Here is a 17,179-nt window from a genome sequence, read left to right as displayed (position 1 = left end):
TGTGAAGCCAAGTTGGATTTATCATAAAATAGAAAACTGCTGGAGAAGAAAGAATAGAACACGCCAGATAGGAAATGGGCTTCTCAAGGTAGACTCACAGTTTCTTTGCACTGAGCGTACATTGGATCTTGGTGGCTTGCAAGTTACACCTTTGAAGGTTTCTAGGAAATACCACCCTCAAACACACACACGTCTAACATTGTCCAAAGAGTGTACTTTGTAGTGCTGGAGAGACAGCGCAGTGGTTAAGAATGTTTGCTCTTCCTAAGGACCCATGTTTAGTTTGCACATGAGTGGCCCACAACAGCCTATAACTCCAGCTCCAGGCTATTTGACGCCTTCTTTGGCCTCTTCACACACATGCACATGCACACACACACACACACACACACACACACAAATACAAAAACGATTTCAAAATACCTTAAACAAGAATGCTATTTGTATTAAGATTAAATTTTTCTGATCACACGAAGATTTAAGGTGGCTTTATGAGGGTTATTCTCTAGGATAAGAGAAAAGAGTACTAGAAAGCCAAGGTTGTATGTTATTTTACACCAGTGGTTCTCATTCTTCCTGATCCTGTGACCCTTCCTCATGTTGTGGTGGCCCTCAACCATAAAATTATTTTACTGCTACTTTGTTCTGTAATTTTGCTACTGTTATGAATGATAACATCTAATATGCAGAAGTTCTGATATGTGATCCCATTGAAAGTGTCACTCAATTTTTAAGTACTTATGACCATAGGTTGAGAATCTCTGTTTTAGCTACAAGTGAACATAGACAATTTCTTGTGTGTTTTGTTATATTTGGTTGGGATGTCTTTAAGAAGACATCACCTGGTCCTAAGTGATGACAGCTCATTTTTTCCTTAGATATGATGTCCTTTGAAGAACACAGAAAGTGTCAGTGGACCCTTAGGTCCTTTTCATTGGGGTGTGAGTTCTGACCTTTTCAACAGTTACCACAGGAGACCAGATCTCTAGAGCATAGCATTTTTCATCCCCAAGCCTGTCTTTCCTCATATCACCACAATTCAGTATCTTCCTATCCTGCTTCAGGCTGTCCAACAGAGAAATGCCTGCCATCCACATGCCCTACCTAGCACTCTAGAATTGTCTCAAATTTTTTTGTGTCTTGATTTACTAGTTGCCCTTTAAAAAGTCTATATCTTGGTAATGTTTCTCCTTGGGCTTCTTGACATAGTAGATTGACAATTTCATCAGTTGTTTCAAAGAGTTCAGTAGTGATCTTTCCAGATAACATGAATTTCTGACCTTACATTGAAGTTGCATCTCAATAAACCAAGTGTAGCTTGAGCATACATATGTACTTGTAATTTTTATTACACTTATTCTATTTGTGTGTGGGAGGCTTATATACATAAGGATGTACATATGCCTAAGAGTGTCTATGGTGTCAGAGGCTTGGTTATAAGAGTTAATTTTCTCTTTTCATTGTGTACTCACATCTGAATCCTAAGGCCACACAAGAGTAGGTCTCTTTCTTCCTCCCTCCTTTCCTTCCTCCCTCCCTCCCTCCCTCCCTCCATTCCTTCCTTCCTTCCTTCCTTCCTTCCTTCCTTCCTTCCTTCCTTCCTGTGTGTGATACTAGAACATAACCAGAAATGCCTGCTTGCTAGACAAACATTCTTCCATCTGAACCCCAGCCATAGTCCCTTGCTCCATTTCCTTAGATATATAAGAATATCTCACTGTTTTCATTTTCATATTAGTGATGAATAATGTTTAATATCTTTTCATAAGTGTGAATGCATGTTGTACATGGGTGTATATGGGGACCAGAAGACAGCCTCCTGTGTCATTCTGAAGGAGCCAGTTTGTTTTACTTTGCACATAGACTGTGTTGTTTTAGTAAGATTTGTTGAAAGGACACTCCTTCATATACAGTCCCACTCCGTACACATGAGTCTATTAACTTTAAATTGTAGATGTGCTAGATGGATATAGGTTAAGATTTTCATATTTTCTCATTGACATCTGATCTGGTGAGGGTTTTCCTTTCTGTGTTTTTGTCTTAGAGTTAAAATTTTGGGACATTGTATTTATATTAAGCCTTCCTTTGGATGGTTGGATGGTTTTGTCATATTCAATTGTTTTGTTTTTACAGTACTAAAAACAGAATCTAGTGCAGTGCACACACTAAACAAGCACTAAATCACAGATCCATAAACCAGTCCTCTTTTCCTGTATTTTTTTTTTTTTTTGGTATTATATACTTCAAGGATAATATCTTATTTATTTATTTACTTATCATGTGCATGAGAGTTTTGTCAGTTCACCACATGCATGTGTGGTTCTAAGGAAGACAAGAAAGTATCAAATGCCCTTGAAGTGGAGCTACAGGTGGCTGTGAGCCATCTGATATGTATGCTGTTACCTGAACTTAGGTCCTTTGCATTATCAGCAGGTATGTTTAACCCCTGAGTCATCACCATTGCAAACCACCATATAGGTGCTGGAATATAAACACAGGTTTTCTGGAAGAAAAGGCAGTACTTCTAGCCATGGACACATCTCTACAGCCTCACTTTTTTTAATTTTTTTTTTTTTTTTGAGATAGGGTTTCACAAAGTCACCTGAGCTTGTCTTGATTTCACTATGTTTGAAGGCAGACCATGAGGTTGTCATCCTCTTCCCTGTGAAGTAGCTGGCATTACTTGGCTCACGTCACTGGACTCAGCTATCTGTTTATATTTACAGTGGTTTTGTGGCATATACTATACTGTTATCATAATAACATTTAACACTGTTCTGTATTATCATTCCACCAAGTGTTACCAGAGATGGTGGTACTAGTAACTATTTTAACATTTATTCATGCTTATATGTGTGCCTGAGTGTATGTAGGTACACAACATGCATACCCTACCTATGGAGTGAGTCCATAAGAGGGTGTCAAATCTTGTAGATCTAAAGTTACAGACAATTGTGTGTCCCCCAGTATGGATACTGCAAGCTGAACCTAGGTCTTCAGCAAGAGCACCAAATGCCTTTAAATGCTGAGCCATCATTCCAACCCCATCAGTAATTCTTAAGAATAATCTCCTTTTGTTGTTTTCCCAGTGTGGCTGCAGTGGTTCTCAACCTGTAAGTGATGATTCTTTTGTAGGGTTGAACCACTGTTTCTAAGGAGTCACCTAAGACCATAGGAAAACACAGATATTTATATCACTATTCTTAAAGTAGCCAAATTACAGTTATGAAGACGCAGCAAAAGTAACTTTACAATTGGAGGTCACCAAAATATGAGGAACTGTATTAAAGGGTTATAGCATTAAGAATGTTGAGAACCACCATGTTACTGTTTTAATGAGCCTTTTAATGGGATGATAGCTAATATGATCCCATATGGGAAAAATCTGTGCCATTATTTATCAGTGAAAATGAACAGTGTAATATGTGATAAGTAATTGGCCACATGTATGTGTGAAGATGAGGAGTGGGGTTTTCTTGTGGAAGTCAGATATCAACAGCAAGGATATTCCTCAATTACTTTCTACCTGCTTTTTTTTGAGACAGGATTTCTCAGTAAACATGGGGCTCAGGAATTTTGACTAGAAAAGTAGGCCCACAGGTTGTGCCGTCACACCATGTGTCTTTTTATTCCTTTACACAATTAGATCCCAAGGTAGTTTCCCCTACTTGCATGCATCCAAGTCCCCCTCACACATACCTTCCCCATCTCCTAGATACATTTTTCTTTTGTTCACTCTCAGCAAAAGAGCACATCTCCCAGGAATAACAGTGGAATACAGCATAACAAGTGCAATAAAACTAGGCACAAACCCTCATAAAGGCTGGATGAGGCAACCTTGTAGGAGGAAAAGGGTTATGTGCAGGCAAAAGAGTCAGAGACAGCTTCCACTATGAGAGGTCCCACAAAAACACCAAGCTATACAACCATAACATATATTCAGAGGACTTAGTGCAGACCCATGCATGCTCCATGATTGTCTCTTCAGTCTCTGTGAACCCCTATGATCCCAGCTTAGTTGATTCCGTGGGTTGTGTTCTTATGGTGTCCTCCATCCCTCTTGTTTTTGTAATCCTTCTTGTGCCTTTTCTTTGGGGTTACCCTGGCTTCATCTACTGTTTGGCTATGGTCACTCTACCTGATTCTCTCGTTGATGGATGATGCACTGATAATTATTGAGACAGACACTAATCTATGTGATATAGTAGAAAACCATTAGGAATCATTTCATTGACTTTTTTGGACAATTGTGGTTGGTTCTATATGTATCACTGGGCTGACCAGCCAGTGAGTGGTTCCAGCCCATCCATGTAGTGGCAGGTGTGGGCTTCTTCTTATGTTGTAAGCCTCAAGTTGGACTAGTAATTTGTTAGCCACTCACAAATTCTGAATTACAATGACTCCAGCATATCTTACAGACAAGATATATAGTAGGTTGAAGGTTTGGTGGCTGCACACCCTGCTTCTTACATGTGTGCTGAGGACTCAGCTTATGTTCCTACACTCATGCAGCAAAGACTTTATGAACTCAACCATTTCCTAGCCCTTTGACCCCTTTTAATTTTTAATTAATTAATAAATTAACTTTGTAACTCTACTGCTTACCTGATTTTCCCTAAGATCCTGTCTGTATTTTAATCCTGGTACTCATCTTTCTGAAGACTAGCATATCTTCATTAAGAGAAGATGGCATCTTTGTTTTCTGATTTTGGCCTTATATGGTACTTGGAAGAGCTAAACAAGAAGGAATTAGTGATGTTTAAGGAGTTTCTCAACCAGGAGATTTTGCAATTGGGGCAGACACAAGTCTCTTGGACAAATTTGAAGAAGGCATCTCGGGAAGAGCTTGCCAACTTACTGCTTAAACATTTTGAAGAGAAGCAAGCCTGGGATGTGACCTTTAAAATCTTCCACAAGCTCAATAGGAAGGATCTCATAAAGAGAGCCAAAAGAGAGATTCATGGTAAGTTGGTGAAAGCTTCTTTACAGTGAATGGGGATCATGTCATAATTTTGATACTGTTTTTCATGCCCATCTATCATATGCCCAACAGGTATCCTGGGATTTTTTTTCTCCTTGAAGGAGACATCTTCATGTACACACATGAGGTCTAGTGTGCGTGATCAAATGTATGAGTGATCTAACCTAGGTGGTTAAACTTCTACCCAGGATATTAGTAATATTCCCTCTAATTAAAACTAGAGTCTTAATTCTACAGTGAAACTCTACAGTGCTGGATTTAGGCCAGCAGCAACAAAAAAAAAAGCACCTCCAGTAGATCATATCTGTGAAGTCTAGGAAGGTGTCTGAGTCTGTAAGGTACTTGCTTTATAAATATGATAATCTGACTTTATATCTCAGCAACCACATACAAGTCAGGCATGGTAGCTACTTGGCCAGTAAACTTGGCACTGTCTAACTCAGCTAAAAATGTCTCAAAAATGAGACAGGGGGGTCTAGAGAGATAACTTGGTGGTTAAGAACACCTGTCCTTACAGAGGACCTCAGCTCTGTTTTCAGATCCTACATGGTGCTTCACAACAAGCTGTAACTCCAGTTTCAGGGAATCTAATGTCATCTTCTCTCCTCTGGGGCCACTGAATACATCAGGTATACATGCAGACAAAAGCACCCATTCATCCAAATAAAAAAAACAAATCTATTTTTTAAAGCAGAGAGGAGTTGAAGACACTCAATGTCAACCTATCATCTCCACATGCATGTGTATTGCAACCTCCCTACACCTCCCCCCCCCCCCCATTCCCCTCCAACATATAGACCATATATGCATTTAAAACATCTAGGTAATATAGTGTGGAACATGATTTCTTAGTCTTTGTTGTGGCTGGTTTGATCTTTACCAAGCACAAGCTTATAAAAGAAAAGCCATGTTTCAAAACACTATAATTTTAAGAGTCACACTTATGTTTATGCTGGTATAAGTTATGATGGATACTTTAAGATTTAATTCATTTCTTTGTCTTTGATATTCCAGTGTCTTACTATGAAAAGCTGAGATGGATTTTTTTTTTCTAAGCTCATTCTGCTTGGGATTCATTGATAATCTTAGATCTGTGGCTGTAAAATAGTCTCTACAGCCTTTATTTGTTTAAAAGTTGTCTCTGTGCTGTTCTTCCTCCTCGTTTTAAAATTCACTTTATATCCTAATATCAGTGCCCCTCCCAATACCTCCTCATATAAATCCTTCCCCTTTTATCTGAGAAGAATAAAACCCCTAGGTTTCACCACCTTCCATGCTGGTGCATTATGTCACTGAAAATTTAGAAGCATCATCACCTGCTGAGACCAGACAAGGCAGAACCATTAGTGGATCCACAGGCAGGCAACAGATTCAGTAACACCTTCTATTCCAGTTGTTGTGGGACCCACATGGAGGCCAAGCTGACCATATGCTATATATGTATTGGAGCAGGGGAGCTAGGTCCAGCCCATGCTCACTCTTGTTTGGTGGTTCAGTCTTTGGTACTCTCCAAGGAACAGGTCCAGATTAGTTGACACTTTTGGTCTTCCTGTGTTCTCTTGAGGTCCCTCAGTGTTTCCCCCAATTCTTCTGCAAGGCTTTCAAAGCTCCACTTAATGTTTGATTTGGGGGGGGGGGGGCGGTCTCTGTATCTCTTTTTATTGGTTGCTGGGTGGAACCTCTCAGAGGACAGCTATGCTAGGCTCCTTTCTGAAAACAGAGTATCCTTTATTAGTATCAGAGTTTGTTTTTTGCCCATGGGATAGAATTCAATTTGGGGCAGTCATTCCTTGGCCATTCTCTCACTCTCTGCTCTATCATTTTTCCTGAACATCTTGTAGGTAGGCAGGGCACATTTTGGAATTGACAGTTTTATGGGTGAGTTGTCTTTATTCATCCATTGGGAGTCCGACAGAAATTGGACTCTTCAGGATTCATACTCTAACTATCAGCAGCATCAGCTAGAGTCACCCCCCATAGATACCCTGGGGTTTCCTCCCATTCCAGGCCTCTGGCTTGTTTTAGAGATGAGCCCCCACTGAATTCTGTTCTCTCTTACCTGCTCTTCCTAAATCTGATACCCCAACCCCATTCCTCTCCCCATTTCCTCTCCCACCTAGTTCCCTCTCTCCATGCATTTCTGAAATCTACTTTGTTTCCTTTTCTAAAAAATTATTCAAACATCCTCCATTGGGACCTCCCTGTTGTTTGGCTTCTTTAGGTATGTGGATTGTACTTTATAACCCTGTAGGTTATGGCTAATATCCACTTATAAGTGAGTACATAACATGCATGTGATTTTTTTTAAAAAAAATTGTTTAAAAATTTTTGCTCTTCTGTTCTTTTCCACCTTCTTCTTGAAATCCACTTGCATATAAAGATCTTCAATTTACGATTAAAATACATGTGATCAGTTAGAAACTATATTATGTATATGTGAGAGTGCCTGCATATATGTATATGCACTATTTAGGGACACTGCCCTTGAAGGCCAGGCTTGTACATCAGATCTGGCCCTACAGGATGTAGATGCTACCATGTGTATGCATGTAACTAAACCCAGCTCTCCTGGGTGCTTCTAACTACTGAGCCATCTCTTGAGCCCTACATGTTAGATCTTCATACAATGTCCTGTGTGTATCAGTTTTTATTTTTCCTCTGTGCTTTAGGCTGGCATTTGTTTCTAAACATCCTCATGTCCTTCATTCCCTGTTCAGCTACTTCTCATCAATAAAATAATCCACCTGTTGGCTTCTTTTAACTTTTCTTATATGTATAATTTGTGCATATGCATATGCACTTGTACACAATGGTACACAAGTGGAGATCAGAGACAACTTCTAAGAGTTACTTCTGCTATTGCCCTTTGGGTCACCTGGAACAAAATAAGGTCCTCAGGCTTGATGACAAATGTCTCTAAAACATCTCACCAACCTATCTCTTGATTTTTAATTTTAGTTAAGAACTTTTTGTGTACACAATTTGCCTTGATTTCCTCAGTTTTCACTGATTGCCCAAACTGACTTTTATTTCTATTGAGCACCTTTTAAGAATTAAGCAGTGTACTTGGCATGCAAAGTGTTTCAGTATAAATTTGTGTGTGTGTGTGTGTGTGTGTGACTGTGCTTTTCACACAGTACTCACCCACTATGACTCTCCTTTCTCTCTTTCTCACTAGTACCCTCTGGCCCCTGTAATTGTATCCCTTTTTCTTTTATGCCACATACACATACACATACACATACACATACACATACACATACACATACACATACACATACACATACACATATATGGGAGGTTGTGAATGTTGAAAAACTTTTAAAGTAACTTCTCAAAATTTTCACATATTCAAGCATGTATGTGGGATTATGTTTGTGAGTGCAGTGGCTGCAGAGAATCTAGACACTCTTGGAGGTGTGTCATAGGCTGTTGTGAGCCACCTGATGTGTGCGGGAAAGAATTCATTCACAAGACCTCTTCCAGATAAGCCAGTGCCCTTAACTACTGATCCATCTCTCTAGCCCCATTCCTCTATATATTTTTTTTCATTTTTTATTGGATATTTTATTTACACTTCAGATGCCATCCCCTTTCCCCATTCCCCCCGCCTTAGAAAACCCCTATACCATGCCCCCTTTTCCGTTTTGCACTTATACATTTTTTAAAAAATGTTAATCAAAGGCTTTATAAGTTTGGTAATGCTCAATCAGAGGTGTAACCCACTACCCAACCTAGATATATCAACTATCTTTGACTGGTGGAGATATGTAAACATCTGCCTCCCTGTCTCCCCCCTCTTTGTCTCTCTCATCACCCAGCTTCTCCTCTCTTTCTTCTCCTTCTTTCCTCACTCCTTCTCTTCCTCTCAGTACTCCTCCCACCTTAGCTCCTCCTACATACCACCCTTCCTGTTAAAATAAAACTTTTCTCTCAAAATACAATTAGAGCATAATTATGCCAATTTTACCAGTGAGGTACAAGATAGTCTTAATACCCAGTCCATCATTTTGTTGATTAACCAGAACCACTGTCATCTATCCTAACTAAAACACTGGGTTCTGTACCTGGCTTTTTCCTTGGCTTTAGAATGAATGTCAGCTGAAGACCATCCACTCAAACCTTTTCTCTCAAGGTAAAGAGCCAGGATTGGCTATGAGACTATAAGTTTTCAACCCCGTCAGAAATCCAGAATGACTGAGTTAACTATAATTGTGGGAAGCACAAAGCATAGCTTCTAAAACTTAGCCAATTTATAGAGACCTCTGAACACCTGGACCCTCCCTCTACTACAAAACACAGGAGCATTGTTCTTCCGCCTTCTGGCCTAGGATCATCTGACAGATCTTAGTGCTGCAGAATTATTAAGGGCTGATTACTCTGTCTAGGCAGATATAATCAGTCAACTATTCTGCAAGTGTGTCCTTTTCTGGACAGTAATTTGTCTGTAGATGACAAGAGACAATTCTTGCCTAGTGGCTGTCTCACCACAACTGGAGTAACTCCAAGGATGCTCAATTTCTTCTTAGAATTCAATATAGGAAGCTGTCAGGAGCAGACAGGTCTCTAATGAAAATGAGCATTAATACAGAAATGTTTATCACCTCAATCTGTGGACTTCTGATGTTTTGAAAACCAACTATCCATGTAAGGTAATCTGGACTGTTGTCTGTCAACTCCACTCAGCTATTTCTAAATAAAACATAGAAAACACCCTAACAATAAACTCCAAGCCATGAATTTGCTATAGTCCCTTAACTCACAGGCTAACCATCTCAAATCTGTTAAAGTTAAAGAAGGACTGGGTCTAAGCCTTGTATTCCTAAATGTGTTATACTGGTACAATGCCTCTAAGAATAACAATATTCATCTCACTTTTATATCAATAAGAAGCTCATACCAATGAAAACCTTAAAATTTGTAATCAAAGTAAATTGGGGCCATTTAAGAAATTATATATTCATCTTGATAATAATTGTACAGATTTCTACTAATAGGTTATGGCTATGCAATAAATCCTAGCTAATCCTCTCTATTCCCAGAAAACCACTACTTTTCCCTAGAAAGACAGCCCAACATTTACCACCTTAGTCCCAAAGCCCAGGGAATAGGGGTACTGACTTTTCATTAGCTTCTTTAAGCTGATTATGGGCATTGAGATATTAGAAGAGGAGTTGGGGGGAAGAGTAAATTGATAAGCCTCTGATGCTGTATCTTCACTGCATCCAGATGGAATTCCAGGACCTCAGAGGTTTGAGCAGGTCTGCCCAACTTGCTTGATGAGTAGATACACCAAGGCTGATCATTCTGCAATATACAATTCTCAAAACAAATTTTAGTATCAAGATAATTTTTTAAGAGGGCTGACATTTTATTAAGGATGTTGGTTCTAGCTGCTTTTCTTTTTTCCCCCTCTTTTATTGGATATAATATTTATATTTCAAATTTTATCCCCTTACTGCATTTCTCCCACCACCCAGGAACCCCTTATCCCATCTCCCCTCCTATTGCTTCTATGAGGGTGTGCACCCACCTACACCCCACTCCCCCTCCCTACCCTAAGATCCCCCCCCCCCACTAAGTGTTCAGCCTTCATGGGACCAAAGATCTCCTCTCCCACCTATGTCCATCAAGGCCATCCTCCCCTACATATACAACTGGAGTCATGTTTCCCTCCATATGTGCTCCTAGGCTGGTGGTTTAGACCCTGGGGAGCTCTGGCTGGTTGGTATTGTTTCTCTCCTCATGGGGCCACCAACTCTTTAGGCTCCTTCAGTTTACTCTCTAACTTCTCCATTGGGGACCTTTGATCAGATTAATGGTTAGCTGTGAGTATCTGCCTTTGGGTATGTCAGACTCTGGGGGACCTTTAAGGAGACAGCCTTATCGGGCTGTTGTCATCTTTCCCTTCCTGTCATCCATATCAGAGTCTATTTTTGGTGACTGCACATGGAATGAATACCCAGGTGGAATGGTCTCCATACAACCTCTCCTTCAGATTCTGTCCCACACTTTGTCTCCATATTTGCTCCCTTGGGTATTTAGTTACTCCTTCTAAGAAAGACCTAGGCATCCACACTTGTTCTTCCTTCTTCATTAGCTTCATGTGGCCTGTTAGTTGAATCTTTGTTGTTTCAAACTTTTGAGCTAATCTCCACTTATCAGTGAGTAAATACCATGTGTGTTCTTTTGTGATTGGGTTACCTCACTCAGGATGATATTTTCTAGTTCCATCCATTTACCTAAGAATTTCTTGAATTCATTATTTTTAATAGCTGAGTAATATTTCATTGTGTAAATGTACCATATTTTTTGTATCCATTCCTCTGTTGAAGGGCATCTGGGTTCTTTCCAGCTTCTGGCTATTATAAATAGGGCTGCTATGAACATAGTGGAGCATATGTCTTTGTTAGATGTTGGGGCATTTTCCGGGTATATGCCCAGGAGTGGTATAGTTCCGAGGAACTGCCAGACTGACTTCCAGAGTGGTTGTATCAGCTTGCAACACAACCAACAATGAAGGAGTGTTCCTGTTTCTTCACATCCTCGCCAGCATCTACTATCACCTGAATTTTTGATCTTAGCCATTCTGACTGGTGTCAGGTGGTATCTCAGTGTTGTTTTGATTTGCATTTCCCTGATGACTAAGGATGTTGAGCATTTCTTAAGGTGCTTCTCGGACATTCGTGTTTCCTCAGTTGAGAATAATTTGTTTAGCTCTGTACTCCATTTTTAATGGGGTTATTTTGTTGTTTGGCATCTAATTTCTTGAGTTCTTTGTATATATTTGATATTAGCCCTCTATCAGATGTAGGATTGGTAATGATCTTTCCCCAATCTGTTGGTTGCTGTTTTGTCTTGTTGACAGTGTCCTTTGCCTTAAAGAACCTTTGCAATTTGATGAGGTCCCATTTGTTGATTCTTGATCTTAGACCATAAGCCATTGGTGTTCTGGTCAGGAACTTTTCCCCTGTGCCTAGGTATTTGAGGGTCTTCCCCAACTTCTATTAGTTTCAGTCTATCTGGCTTTATGTGAAGGTCCTTTATCCACTTGGAGTTGAGCTTTGTACAAGGGTTAATTTGCATTCTTCCACATGTTGACCTCCAGTTGAGCCAGCACCATTTGTTGAAAATGCTGTCCTTTTTCCACTGGATGGTTTTAGCTCCCTTGTCAAAGATCAAGTGACCATAGGTGTGCGGGTTCATTTCTGGGTCTTCAATTCTATTCCATTGATCATCCTGTCTGTCTCTGTAACAATACCATGCAGTTTTTTATCACTATTGCTCTGTAGTACAGTTTGAGGTCAGGGATGGTGATTCCCCCAGAGGTTCTTTTATTGTTAAGAATAGTTCTCGCTATCCTAGGTTTATTGTTATTCCAAGTGAATTTGTAAATTGCTCTTTCTATCTCTATGAAGAATTGATTTGGAATTATGATGGGTATTGCATTAAATCTGTAGATTGCTTTTGGCAGGATGGCCATTTTTACTAAGTTAATCCTGCCAATCCAGGAGCATGGGAGATCTTTCCATCTTCTGAGATCTTCTTTGATTTCTTTCTTCAGAGACTAGAAGTTCTTGTCATACAGATCTTTCACTTGCTTGGTTAGATTCACTCCAAGATAATTTGTTTTATTTGTGGCTATTGTGAAGGGTGTCATTTCCCTAATTTCTTTCTCAGCCTGTTTATCCTTTGAATAGAGGAAGGCTACTGATTTGTTTGAGTTGATTTTATATCCAGCCACATTGCTAAAGTTGTTTATCAGGTTTAGGAGTTCTCTGGTGGAAGTTTTAGGTTCACTTAAGTATACTATCATATCATCTGCAAATAGTGAAATTTTGACTTCTTCCTTTCCTATCTGTATCCCTTTAACTTCCTTTTGTTGTCTAATTGCTCTAGCTAGGACTTCCAGTACTATATTGAATAGGTAAGGTGAGAGTGGGCAGCCTTGTCTAGTTTCTGATCTTAGTGGGATTGCTTCAAGTTTCTCTCCATTTAGTTTGATGTTGGCTACTGGCTTGCTGTATATTGCTTTTACTATGTTTAGGTATGGGCCTTGAATTCCTGATCTTTCTAAGACTTTTAACATGAAGGGGTGTTGAATTTTGTCAAATGTTTTCTCAGCATCTAGATCATGTTGTTCTTTGAGTTTATATATTTAGTTGATTACATTGATGGATTTCTGAATATTGAACCATCCCTGCATTCCTGGGATAAAGCCTACTTGATCTTGATAGATAATTGTTTTGGTGTGTTGTTGGATTCGGTTTGCAAGTATTTTATTGAGTATTCTTGCATCAATATTCAAAAGAGACATTGGTCTGTAGTTCTTTCTTTGTTATGTCTTTTTGTGTTGTAGGTATGAGTGTAATGGTAGCTTCATAGAACTAATTGGGTAGTGTTCCTTCTGTTTCTATTAGATGGAATAGCTTGAAGAGGATTGGTATTAGGTCTTCCTTGAAGGTCTGATAGAATTCTGCACTGAAACCATCTGGCCCCGGGCATTTTTTGGTGGGGGGATTTTTAATGACTGTTTCTATTTCTTCAGTAGTTATTCGACTGTTTAGATGGTTTATCTGCTCCTCCTTTAACTTTGGTACCTGTTATCTGTCTAGAAAATTGTCCATTTCATCCAGATTTTCCAATTTTGTTGAGTATAGGCCTTTGCAGTAAGATCTGATGATTTTTTTTTAATTTCCTCTGTTTCTGTTATGTCTGTCTTTTCAGTTCTGATTTTACTAATTTGTATACTGTCTGTGCGCCCTTTGGTTAGTCTGGCTAAGGGTTTGTCTATCTTGTTGATTTTCTCAAAGAACCAGCTTCTGGTTTTGTTGATATTTTGTATACTTCTTTCTGTTTCAACATAGTTGATTTCAGCCCTGAGTTTGATTATTTCCTGCTGTCTACTCCTGTTGTGTATATTAGCTTCGTTTTGTTCTAACTCTTTCAGGTGTGCTGTCAGTTTATTAATGTACATTCCTTCCATTTTCTTTTTGTGTGCACATAGAGCTATGACTTTTCCTCTTAGTACTGCTTTCAGGGATTCCCACAAGTTTTGATATGATGTGTCCAGATTTTCGTTTAGTTCTAAAAAGTCGTTAATTTCTTTCTTTATTTCTTCCTTGACCAAGTTATCATTGAGTAGAGCATTGTTCAGTTTCCAAGTGTATGTGGGCTTTCCCTTGTTTTTGTCAATGTCAAAGATGAGTCTTAGTCCATGGTGGTCTGATAAGGTACAAGGGATTATTTCAATCTTTTTGTATCTGTTGAGGCCTGTTTTGTGACCAATTATATGATCTATTTTGGAGATGGAACAATGAGGTGCTGAGAAGAAGGTATATTCTTTTGTTTTAGGATGAAATGTTCTATAGATGTCAGTTAAGTCCAATTGGTTCATAACTTCTGTTAGTTTCATTGTGTCTCAGTTTAGTTTCTGTTTCCATTATCTGTCCATAGCTGAGAGTGGGGTGTTGAAATCTCCCACTATTATTGTGTAGGGTGCAATGTATGCTTTAAGCTTTAGTAAAGTTTCTTTTATGTATGTGGGTGCCCTTACATTTGGGGCATAGATGTTCAGAATTGTGAGTCCCTCTTGGTACAGTTTTCCTTTGAATATGAAGTGTCCTTTATGTTTATTACTTTTTGTTGAAAAATGATTTTATTTGATATTAGAATTGCTACTCCAGCTTGTTTCTTGGGGCCATTTGCTTGGAAGATTGTTTTCCAATCTTTTCCTCTGAGGTAGTGTCTGTCTTTTTCACAAAGGTGCCTTTCCTAAATGCAGCAAAATGTTAGGTCCTGTTTATGTATCCAGTCTGATAGTCTATGTATTTTTACTGGAGAATTGAGTCCATTGATATTAAGAGATATTAAGGAAAAATGGGTGTTGTTTCCTGTTATTTTTGTTATTGGCAGTGGAGATATGTTTGTATAGCTACCCTCTTTTGGGGTTTTTGGAAGATTACTTTCTTGCTTTTTCTAGGTTGTAGTTTTCCTCCTTGTGTTGGAGTTTTCCACTAATTATCCTTTGAAGTCCTGGATGTGTGGTGAGATATTGTGTAAATTTCGATTTGTCATGGTATATTTTGGTTTCTCCATCAATATTGATTGAGAGTTTTGCTGGGTATAGTAGTCTGGGCTGGCATTTGTGTTTTCTTAGGGACTGTATGATATTGGTCCCAGATCTTCTGGCTTTTATGGTCTCTGGTGAGAAGTCTGGTGTAATTCTTATAGGTCTGCCTTTATATGTTACTTTACCTTTTCCCTTACTGCTTTTAGTATTTTTTCTTTGTTTTGTTTTTTATTTGTTCTTTGTTTCATTTGATGTTTTGACTATTATGTGGCGGGAAGTATTTCTTTTCTGGTCTAAACTATTTGGAGTTCTGTAGGCTTCTTGTATATTTATGGACATCTCTTTCTTTAGGTTAGGGAAGTTTTCCTCTATAATTTTGTTGAGGATATTTACTGGTCCTTTAAATTGGGAGTCTTCCCCCTCATCTATACCTATTATCCTTAGGTTTGGCCTTCTCATTGTGTCTTAGATTTCCTGTATATTTTGGGTTAGTAGCTTTTTGTATTTTGCATTTTCTTTTACAGTTGTGTCAATGTTTTCCATGGTATCTTCTGCACATGAGATTCTCTCTATCTCTTGTATTCTGTTGGTGATACTTGTGTCTATGACTCCTGATCTTTTTTTAGGTTTTCTATCTCCAGGGTAGTCTCCCTTTCTGATTTCTTTATTGTTTCTACTTCCATTTTTAGATCCTGAATGGTTTTGTTTTATTCCTTCTCCTGTTTGGTTGTGTTTTCTTGCAATTCCTTAAGGGATTTTTGTGTTTCCTCTTTAAGGGTTTCTATTTGTCTACCAGTGTTCTCCTTAAGTTCTTTGAGAGTGTTATTTATGTCTTTCTTAAAGTCCTCTATCATTGTCATGAGAAGTGATTTTAATTCTGAATCCTGCTTTTCTTGTGTGATAGGGTGTTCAGGACTTGCTATGATGGGGGAACTGGGTTCTGATGATGCCATGTAACTTTGTGGTTTCTGTTGCTTACGTTCTTGCGCTTGCCTTTTGCCATCTGGTTAAATCTAGTGCTGCCTGTACTTGCTGTCTCTGACTGAAGCCTGCCTTTCCCTTTATCTTGCTTGTGTCTGATCTTCTCGGGGTCCAGATGTCTCTGTTATCTTCTCCAGCTGCACTGAGTACAGTGGTACCTCTAGGATGCCTCAGGATATGGTGCCTCCAAGGTAGCAGTCCAGCTAGGTGTCTGCTGTTCTGGGTGCAGTGTCTCCTCTAGGATGTCTCAGGATAAGGTGCCCACTGATCTGAGTGCAGTGGCTCCTCTAGGATATCTCAGGATATGTTGTCTGACGCTCTGAGTTCAGTTGTTCCTCTGTGGCTCTGGGTTGAGTGGACCTTCCAGAATGTCTCGGGTGGAATCTGGGGTCCACACAACAGCAGACTGGGCAGAAGTCTGGTCCAGGCCTCAGATCTGGGAGATGAGCAGAAGGGGAATGCTAGTCCTCAGGAGCGGGGGGGGGGGGTTCCTGCTGGATTCTGAGGGCTCCCAGCACACAGCTATGGGCTTAGAGCAGTGTGTGGGTCTTCCTACCTAAGGCTGACTGTGGGGTCCGTGGAGCCTCCAGAATGTGTCGGGCAGAATCCGAGGTCCACACCTCCTGTATACTTTTAAAGTCAAAATGACAATACCTGTTTTCCTTATCATTTAGTCAATCTTATGTTGATAGTGATACCATTTTTTCAGTTTTGGGCTGTCATGACAACCATGTTTAACTACCCTCTCTTAGGTGTGTTTATCTGTGTATGTGGCAGGGTTGAATCGACACTGATATTTGAATTTTGGGAGCCATGTAGTCTGCCACTCCTGGTTGGTGTTTTTGCTGTTCCTGTAGAGCAGTTGCACACAGCACAGGGTTCCATATGGTCCAGAGTATTATCTACGAAAGCCATGCTTTTGGTTTTAAATGAATACAATCATTAACTACATTGCAAATTAAAGTAAAATAATAAATAGCAAATGATCAAGATAAATGACAGGTGGGTAGATAGGTTGAAAAATTGGCCAATAGGGAGAGAGAGAGAGAGACAGACAGAGAGACAGACAGACAGAGAGAGAGAGAGAGAGCAAAACATCATCAAATTGGACCCTTAAAACCTTCAATAGAAGTTGACTGGCGAAG

The 17,179-nt window shown here is 39.4% G+C and overlaps 1 protein-coding gene across 1 annotated transcript in view; it reads left to right on the top strand.

Moving 5' to 3' along the window:
- Positions 1-3,076: 3,076 nt before the first annotated feature.
- LOC143440560 (NACHT, LRR and PYD domains-containing protein 4C-like) overlaps positions 3,077-17,179 on the top strand; it is a 34,125-nt gene continuing 20,022 nt past the window's right edge. Inside the window, exon 1 of the mRNA XM_076927389.1 lies at positions 3,077-4,963. Within this exon, the coding sequence (XP_076783504.1) occupies positions 4,687-4,963 (277 nt within the window). The 5' untranslated portion in view covers positions 3,077-4,686. The remainder of the gene's footprint in view (positions 4,964-17,179) is intronic.

This window comes from Arvicanthis niloticus, chromosome 30 (assembly GCF_011762505.2).
Source record: "Arvicanthis niloticus isolate mArvNil1 chromosome 30, mArvNil1.pat.X, whole genome shotgun sequence".
NCBI lineage: Eukaryota > Metazoa > Chordata > Mammalia > Rodentia > Muridae > Arvicanthis > Arvicanthis niloticus.
Note: the sequence above shows the minus strand (reverse complement) of the source record. Positions and strands in the feature narration are given on the sequence as shown.